This window comes from Netta rufina (genome assembly GCF_964035555.1).
Source record: "Netta rufina genome assembly, chromosome: Z".
NCBI classification, from domain to species: Eukaryota; Metazoa; Chordata; class Aves; order Anseriformes; family Anatidae; genus Netta; species Netta rufina.
This window is the reverse complement of record NC_140126.1, coordinates 57,249,304-57,258,965: the sequence shown is the minus strand read 5'-3', so window position 1 is coordinate 57,258,965 and position 9,662 is coordinate 57,249,304. Positions and strand designations below refer to the sequence as shown.

Sequence of the window (9,662 nt, the reverse complement as noted above, 5' to 3'; positions counted from 1 at the left end):
TTTTGTTTAAAATTTATTAGTTCTTTAACAGGATGATTTATTTGATGTCCAAGCAGCAATGCAGTGAGATTTTTAGTGAAGGGTCTGTTTACACACCTGGATGGTGATGGTGGGCTTTTGGTTATAAAGAATATTTACTGCAGTGGGAGCCATTTGGGGTATTGAAAAGTGCATGGTAGAATATGCTGGGGAAAGTCACTATAGCTCAAACCAGCTGGTAACTAAGAATCTTAAGAAAGTGCAAAGTAATAACTGTTTAAGCTTAGCAGGCAATTATGTTAAATATATGTATATATATATATATTTTTTTTTTCAATAGGAAATTCATCAAGACTCAATTGGGGAAGAAAAAAAATCTGCTAGACACCTTGTGGTAGTGCTGAGAGCAGGCAGGAAACAATCTATATCTTTTCTTCTGGGTGCCTTACTAGGGTTGATTTGTGTCATTGCAACACAGAGCAATGGTGATGGAAAATCCCTGAACTACTTTACAGACATATAGGTACAGAAACGAAGTGTTGATCTCCAGCTATAAGGCCTGTTGCCAGGGGAGCATGGAAGGAAGATGTGCTCTCGCTGTGATGGGTCATGTACTGCAGACAGACAGGGCCCTCAGAATGGCACAAATGCAAAGTTAGGTTCTGCAGTGGGGAAGAGCATGCCATGACATAGGTGTAATGCCACTTTCTTTCCTTCTCTTTAACGCATATATCTAGCATTTTACTCTTCTGCTCCTTAGCTCATGGCCGTTTGTGTTTGAGAAAAGACTGCTAATCCATCTGGTAAAGATTTCTTTTTTCTTTCTTTTTTTTTTTTCTTTTTTTTCCCCTAGGTAGACAGGTAGACTAGCACAGAATTACTAGAGGTTAGGAATTTGCAGCGTTTTTTTTTGTAACCTTCCTCCCCAGCTCATCACCCAAATTGATTTATATGACAAAGAAGTTAGCTGAAACTTCTCAAAAGATGATTGCTGCTGCGCTCAGAGTGGTTGATTTTCTCTCTTAAGGTTCAGGTTTGAGATTTAGGCTGTAGTTGAATTGCAGTCCTATAAGTCTTGAGTAAAATTTGATGAACAGCAATTTAGTTGTGGCCCATGTTAAAAGAAGAAAAAAAAAAAAAAAAGGAAGAAAAAAATGATAGAAAAGTAACTCTGGTGGCTTTCTTCTTTGTTTCTTAACCATAAAAAAAAAAAAAAAAAAAAAAAAACACACAACTTAGAAATGCTTAATAGGACTGTGCTCACTGTGCTCATTGTACTAAGTTTAGAATGTCTTAAATCTGTATCTTGATGGATGTTTCTGAATGTTTGAAAGATGCTCTTAATGTGTAGGAATGAAGAGTGGGCAGTAAGAAATTCATTTCAGCATTGTGCTGTGACTGATACAGTAGATTTTGTGCAGCTCTGTTGCAAGGTTCACATGTTTGTTTTGAAGGTGGGCAGAAGTTTGTGCTCCATTGCTCTAACTCTTAAGACAGAATTTTATGACAGGACTAGTGGTAGCGGCTCAAAATGGAAGAATAGATGTTTAAAAATTCTGTGATTCTGTGATTCTGTGAAATTTTGAAGTGCTTTTTAGATGGAACCTTTGCAGTAACAAAAAGAGGATTCTTGGTTTGTTGAGCAGAGGAGAAAAGAAAAGCCTACTCTGAGACATCCTCCTGTTTTTGTAAAGGAGTAGAAGTAGTTCTGAGGTAATAACCAGTAAATAGACCAGGCATTTATTTTCCTCCACCTTTCATTTTTTTTGGTTATTAATTTCATAGATTTTCAAGCAAATAAAGACTGAAGAATTGCAAGCATATTCTTTACAGCTCATAACTCCTTATTTAAAGTTGACCTCAGTTTTTGGGCAGAACTGCTTGTTGTTGTAGAACACTGCCTCAGACAGCATATCCCAGATCAGTGGGTTTCTTTTCTCCTGACTTCTCAAAGTGTGAGTGAACGGTTTTGTGTATCACATTCTCTGCCAGGAAGGATTGCTTCCAAGGCTGTTAGTCAGATGTTTAGGGGTGATCCAATCTGACAATTTATGGATGAAGTTTACTAGCTTCATTTTTTCCTTAATGAGAATCAAAGAGTGAGGCTATCAGTTTCACTCATCATACTGCTGTTATGTATTGTCTAGACTTGCAGTAACTTCAGTTTTCAGTCCATCCTAAAGTTCAGTAATTCTTTTCTAAATCCTGATATTTTTGCTTTTTAAGCCAAGCCTGTACTCTCGTAATAGTCACACAGGAAGTACTAAGAAATGAAAATATGGTGTGTATCAATGAAAGCATTTATCTAGAAGTGTTTGCTTCATGCTAACAGCTGGAATGCTGTAAGCCTTACATCCTACTCTGTTGGAGCATTGCTCTGCTCTTTTTTTTTCTCTATAGATCATCTTGCAATGCTAATATCAGTTGTTTTGAATTGCTGTAATTGACTTAAAATTCTTGCTGTGCATTTATAGCACCATTGCTATCAGTATATTTGAACATCTAAGACATTCTTGCATTTTATAAAGCCCATAACATGGCAAGACATCAAGATGTGTCTTTTTTTTTTTTTAATCCTTGTGGATTATATGAAGTCCTAAGTGGACTTTTCCACACTGGCATTTTATTTTTCCATTCCAGAAACTTCCCCCCCTTAGCCAGCATCCAAGCCATGACTCCACAGCCTTTTGGCATTGTTCTAATGTGGGTACTGAAAGTCCTTTGGCTGCCCAGTTTAGGAATTAAGTGCAATTACAGCAGAGCAGTTACTGCACATGGAGTAGGTTCATGGGATTTTTATCTACCAGTGGTGGCCACAGAAGTTGCTTTTGGAGAAGATATTAAGAGAGTAGGACATTACTAAGTATTTTCTCCATGGAGGAAATTAATATGAGAGATAGCTGGGGTGGAGTAGGGGCTGGTAGTTTTTTGCATATTTGTTTATTTGTTTGTTTTAAACCCTGGAGCATAGTTACTATATCTTACAGTTTACATCTTTCTCCCACTGCCCCATCCCAATATCCCACCCTCAAAGCTGCAGCTCTTCCATGTTCTTAATAATTCAAGTCTAGAGAGTACTTTTTTTTTTTTTTTCATTTAATTGCAGGTGTTATTTTATTCCTATTAAATTGCTAATAGGGATTACAAGAATTATGGGCGAACCATCTCAGACTCCTTGGAAAATGTACAAGCTCATATTCATCATAATGAATAATGTATTTTGTTGCTTATTCCTTCCTTCTATAGAAAAATATTCACTTTTATGTACTTGCCCATTTAAGCATGCATGCCCTGCTGCTGGTTCACATCATGAGCTTTCATACGAAGAATATGGCTACATAAATAAAATCAGGGTATAGGCACAGGATACATAGTCAGTGATTATACATATCAATGGGAGAGCTCAGAGCTTACCTGTTATCTCTCATTAGAGTGTCTCAGAGATTCAGGGTGAACATTAGCTGATGAATTCACAGAGCGCTCTGTGATGTGTAGTAGTTGTCCTATGTAAGCCATTGTCAGGGAGTCTGACTGGCCTTTTTGAGATCACACAGTAGTCATAAGTATGAGATAAATCCTGATGCTTTAATTAGTAGGCAACACTCTTTTTTGTACTGTGGAAAATAATGGGAGAGTATATCATAGCAGGCACTGCCTTAGGCTCTGTGCTTTACATGTCCCTCCTCTATTTCCTACCTTACAGTAGAGTTCAGGATTTTTTCTTTGAAAGATGATTTAAGTAATCTGCAGATAATTTCTCTGAGCTATGTGTAGTCCAGGTGTGACAGCTAACAGTCAACATGCAACTCTGTAGAAATGAAAACATTTCTCAGGTTTCAATATAAATACAATAACAAGCAGGTGAGTAAAGCCTATCCACCAGGAATTTCAGTTACAAGGCAAGTTTTTATTCCCAAAGTACAAACAAGTTTGAATGTTGTAATTTATAATGTTCAGCTTGAAACAGTTTGATGTTCAGGCATTGTGCAGAAAGAGTTGAATTCTTAAAACCAAAGGCCCAGCAGGGAAACCCAGCAGGAAAACAAATTTAAGATCTTCAGTGTTGTACACAACTCCTACCTGACCACTTCAGAGCTTAATGAGTGAGATGGAAAAATGTTCTGATCCTCATCCTGAGGCTGAGAAACTAAAGCACTGGAGGTTTCTAGCTCAGATTCATGGTAGCTTGGTATTCACTCCAGCTGCCCACTGCTTTGGATCTCACTCATTTTCTGATGAGTGAATCTCTTCACTTCATACAGGGCCTAGGAGAAGTGGGCTCATTCCTGAGAGTCTCAGGCAGGATAAATCAGGCCAAACAATTTATCCTGTGTTTGCTTAGGAAGCTACCAGAGCCACCAGAGCAGCCACAGTCCACCACCATTAAATCCTGCTGCCAGCTCATTTATCCTGCATCTTCTATAATGTGTTCCTTTAAAGTGTAAGATACAGGGTGCAATCACAGGATTATAGCAATCAATGTTCAATGTACTTAGAAAGCAATAAATTCCAGTTCACGGTTTGGTGTGAAAGGTCTATCAAAGACATGTTCTCCTTGTTTCCTGCAGTCATCAGCAAAGGTAATCATCTTCATTAAAGAGTCTTTTGCCAGTGAGTTCTGGCAGAAGAGAGGGGGGAGGTTAGATGTCTCACAATATCCTTAGTAAGTTTAATGGTAACAGACTGAATACTGAATTTCTTAAAGATACTGTGTAAAGGTCATATAAAAGCATATATCCTATGCACTTTTAAAAATGCCTGTTGAATACAGATTACAATATGCAAAATGGTTGAAATACTCAAGGGACAAATCTTGTTGTCATGGGTACTCAAAAATGTACTGAGTGTAAAACACAGCTAGGTCTCAGGGCCAAGCTCAGCTGACATTTGAATTTTGGTTTTAGTAATGTGGTTTGTCATATGAACACCATTTGATTGCATTTAATGAATGTCTCTTTTTTTTTAGTAAGAAATTGTATGTATTTATGTCACTACAGGTTAATCAGCCAAGGTCAACTATTTGGGTTAGCCAGAAAATCTTCCCAACCAGCCGAGGGGATGGGGGATTTCCAGAGGTAAAGCTATTTATGTTATTAATCTCACCTAATGGTTAACTAAGATGAAAGTTTTCTGGGGAAAACAGAACAAAACAAAAACAAGCCATGAAACACTGAAAGCTCAATGGATTTTATGACTGTTTCAAGAGAGTAGCCAGCTCTCATGATTTCATCACGAGTCTCATGGTATTCTGTTTTTCTTGAAGCCTTGGCTCCGTGAGCCAAGCAGTTAAGTGAGGATTTCAGCTTTCATTTTAAAATTATGTTTTTAGCCTTCAGGCTTGCAGAAAACATGGACTCTTGCTGGCTACATACCAGAAAGAAAACATGCTAATTTTCAGGAGCTCAAATTTCTTAAAACTGTCTCATGATTTTTCAAGCTCGACATCTGGGTTTTGAATGCTTGATTTTCGCAGTATTCACTTACCAATACAGAGGAAAAAGTCAATGATAATGCAGGGAGAGGGTAGGGGAGATTGTTGTTGTTTTTCTTTTGTGCAGTTTTGTGCTTTGGTTTAAGTAACAAACATACAGAGCATTTTTATTTTGAGTTTGACAAAGAGGTAAGTACCCCCAACATAAATGCAGAAGTTGTGGATTATCAGACAAGATTGATAAGATTTTTGTTACCATTGCTGGTTTCATAAGTCCCAAATTGGATATGAAATTTGAATAGGAAAATAGAACTGTTGGCTCAGAACTACAGAATGTACATGTTTTATTCGCATATTCTCATTCATTGATGACTCAAAGTCTGGCAAAAAATGGCAGGTAAGCAAATGAGAGAGAACATGGAAAACTGTTTTGATTAAATTTCAATTACTATCTAGACTTCAGCTCCGTGTTAACAAAATTCTGCTATTCCATCTGGGTAATGCTGTATTTTGCATAGTTTTTCCTTATAAAGGAAGTTCTAAAATTCATAACTGAGCTGATTCATTTGAATTTGAATTATTTAAATTAACATATATGGCTGTACTGCCACTCCTCACATTCAAAGTATTTTAAAAGTTCATCTGAATAAGTTGATAGCAGTGCAAGATTAAGATAACTGTGCTGCATATGGTCATATTTATATTAAATAAATTTACTAATTTTATTAAACAGCTGTACATTAACCAGATTATTTTTATTGAAATTTTAAGTTAGCGGCTTTTAGTGAGTTTTCATTCATCATTATTCAAAGTTGTTCCTAAATCACAGGAAAAAAAGCTGTGAATTATGTGCAGCATATTTGGTATCAAAGCTGCATTATATTGGGTTTCTGAAAAGACATGTTTTTATATTGTACATACCTTTTAAAAAAATCATCAAAAGGCATAATTGTTTCTGAAGTAGTCAAAAATATTATGCTTTTTTAAAATGCTTTTAAAAAGCAGCCCTGCTTTTTAAATAACATGCATTTATTCTAGCCTTTATGTAATTCTTCAGAACATACTCGGCATATGTTTAGAAGGAGCAGAATTTAGAACTAGCTCCAAACTTCACAATTAAGTTTCACCATCAACTTAAATATTAGCTGCGCAAAATCCAGTTTCCAGCAGAGTATCAGCCTTTACACAAACTCAGTATCTTTGGAATCTAATTATTTTTCATGAGGCTTATAAAATTAATAAAGGATAATTGTTGGAGAAAAGTGCAGAAACTGCTCAGTCCTTCTTCAGCCCAACATTTTGTATACTCACTTATAATCCTAAATAGATTGAACTACTGAAAGACTAAAATCAATAAATTTTCTGAAAATCTTAATTTCAGATAAATGTGTTTTTTTTTTTTTCTTTTTTTTTTTTTCTTTTTTTTTTCCATTTTTTTCCCCCTTGCAACCACCAAATATAAAAGGATAAAGACAACTTACTTCCAGACCTTAGAAGGGTCATATGGGACTTTTATCTTATGATTGTATGGCAGAATTTCAGGACTAAGATTGTTTTCACAGCTGAAAAGGAACTGCCCAACACAATGCTTTTGGAAATTTGCCCAGACCTTTGGTCTGTGTGGTGTGCCTGTTTGCATGTGCAAGTTTCTAGTTTTCTTCTCATATCCTGTAATGATACACAAGTAGCAAATTTAGTCAACAAAAAAAGCAAAAATATCACAAGGATGGAATTTTCTGGAGTCCCGTGAGAGAACATGTTTGTACAGTAACTAAAATTTAAACATTACTTTCTGACTCTAAAATGTTGTCTCTGCAAAACCCCCAGTTTGGCTCTACAAAGGCAAGGTATGTTTCCAACGCTTCTATAGCCAACTTGGAGAGTCTTGCATGTGTGCTGACTGAAATCTGCCCAGTTTCTCGGTTTCTGGTGCCCCTACAGGAAAGGGCACTGTATGCCCCTCGGAAAGGATCTTAGACTGAAACAGGTCCTGACTGTATGCAGTGCAGAACCATGGAGGCAGTTGTGTTCCTGAAAGCAGAATTGTGATAAATACAGTGGGAAAGCTTCATTCTTAGTGCAAAGTGGGTGGCTTCATTCTTAGTGCAAGTAAATGTAGCAAATATGGACGTTCCAGTGAAAATCATGGCTATGAAGAGCCAGAAAAGAAGACTCTGGAAATTTCTCTTTCTTGGTAGTTGTGAGACCGCTGTTTGTTCAGTTTCTAATTCAGAAATTCACAACCCTTCTGTCAGAGAAAATGAACTTGGAGAAGATAACTTCAATTTCTTAAAAAAGTTTCAGAAAAAGTGATCTTATTTGACGAATTTGTCCTTAGCAATAAAATCAAACACCTTTACAATTATGATCTCTTAAACACACACACATGGATGCACAAGAGGAATTTTCAATAACTTACAATGCATTACTAGCTAAACACATTCTTTTAGTTTAAGATACTGTAGTGATGTATCAGCAGCAAAGTATTTTAAGCATGCATGTATGTGCTCTGCTGAACAGGCATAGTGTTCAGCTAGTGAATGATTAAGTGTGGTGAATAAAACCAACTCTGACGTAGCTGGCTATCATGGCAAACCATTTCCTTACTTTCTGAGAGACCACAGTGATGCACTGTGGTGCACTGTGTGCACTATGATGCACATAGCCTTTGAAGCACCAGTAGGAATAGGATACGTGGTCTTTTCCGTGAAGTATTGTAGGAAAGTCTCTTATTGATGTATGCTAGAGGCTAAAGATGTAAGTTGTTCAAAAGATGAGTGGTCTAAACTGCAAAAAGTTCTCTCAATAATGAGATGATCTTTCCTAACTCACACTTTTATGTTGGAGTCCAGGTGGAGCCACAAAATGGAGCTTGGGGTTTAAGAGCAAGTGAGCAAAGTAGATGTAGTACATGCTGGTAGATAGACAGAACCATGAACATTAATGTTTTTCTTACCCATGCCAGTTCTGGGTTATGTTTTCAAAGGGGCTCGGTGCCATCTGTTGGTCTGTGACCATGAGCTTTGCATTCACGATACTGAGACACTGTGTCTGGATTCTCTGCTGCATGCATACAAAACAGAAAATAGCTTGTTGTTGGCCATATCTGTATGCCAGAACTACTGCACAGGCAACATCTGTTGGGCAGTCTCAGCTATTTCAAAGGGCACAAGTCCTTGGCTTGGTGAGCTCAAGAAAATCATGTTGAATAGTGTAGGGATGTACAATTGACAGTGAGCTGTGGGAAGAGTTGTCACTCTATAGCTCCTTCCCCTGTAACCTTGCTGGGTCTCCCCATTTGTGACAAGTGGCCAAAGTCCCTTAACCCAACTGTTTTATGCTTTTGTTGACCCAACTCTTTTATGCTTTTGCTGCCAGGGCACACTTGCTCAGCCCCATGTAGAAGCTTTTGCTCAGATGCTGGCATTAGAACAATCTTTCCCGCTCTTTGGCATTAGTATTTACTGTTGATTATGCTGTGTTTAGTAGATGTTTACTTCTGAACTAAAGCTAGGGGGTGATGGAAATGTTAGGACATGAGCAGGGAGGACTCACCAGGCTGACTTCAGAGAAGCCCGGCTAATGCTGTTTTTCCTCTTCACAGGGATGTCTTCCCATCTCGAAGGAAGTAAACCGCAAGAAGAAAAATGAGGTGGAAGGAGCGTGCTGGGCTCCGGTAAATGGCTATGGACACCATTTCACCAAAATCAATTACCTCTACTCTTTTTAATCATGATTTTTCCATTTGTATTACATATGGTGTATGGGTTTGATGAGGTCATGGTGTCATATATCGGGAATTGTTTCTGTGTAAATCATCAAGTGTAAGAAGAAACTATGGGACTCTGAGCCTTGCTTTAGAGAATAACAATGGACAAATGTGTACCATAAAACTAGGTTTTAACATTCTGACTCAAGCGAAAGCTCTCAGAATTTCACACTGTGAATCCATGTTTACAAACATTACAGGTGGGCCCTCAGGCCTGGTTCTACCACAGCAATGTCTTCCACTACTCAAACTCCATTGCTCACATGCAACCGGTAAACTGCTCTCTCCATTTCCACCATCCCTAACTGCTTTTTGCAGAGGCTGAGAGTCCCCCTTTTTTTCATTTAGATGTAACAAGCCTAGTAGTTTATTTTCATCGATTGTCTGTATATCTCTATATTTTATCCATGTACTCTTTTGATGTATAGAAGTAGTATGAAACTCATGGTTTCCTTGTGGTAAGTGATTGTGATGCTGCCACGG

General features: G+C 37.6%; 1 protein-coding gene across 1 annotated transcript; it reads left to right on the top strand.

Annotated features, from left to right (window-relative positions):
* Positions 1-2,650: 2,650 nt before the first annotated feature.
* Positions 2,651-9,140, top strand: NREP (neuronal regeneration related protein; the record flags this gene model as incomplete). The annotated part of the gene is made up of 3 exons (XM_084305584.1): positions 2,651-2,827; positions 4,977-5,054; positions 9,015-9,140. 3 exons carry the CDS (start codon positions 2,651-2,653, stop codon positions 9,138-9,140), a joined length of 381 nt encoding a protein of 126 aa, XP_084161710.1.
* Between the last annotated feature and the right edge of the window lie 522 nt (positions 9,141-9,662).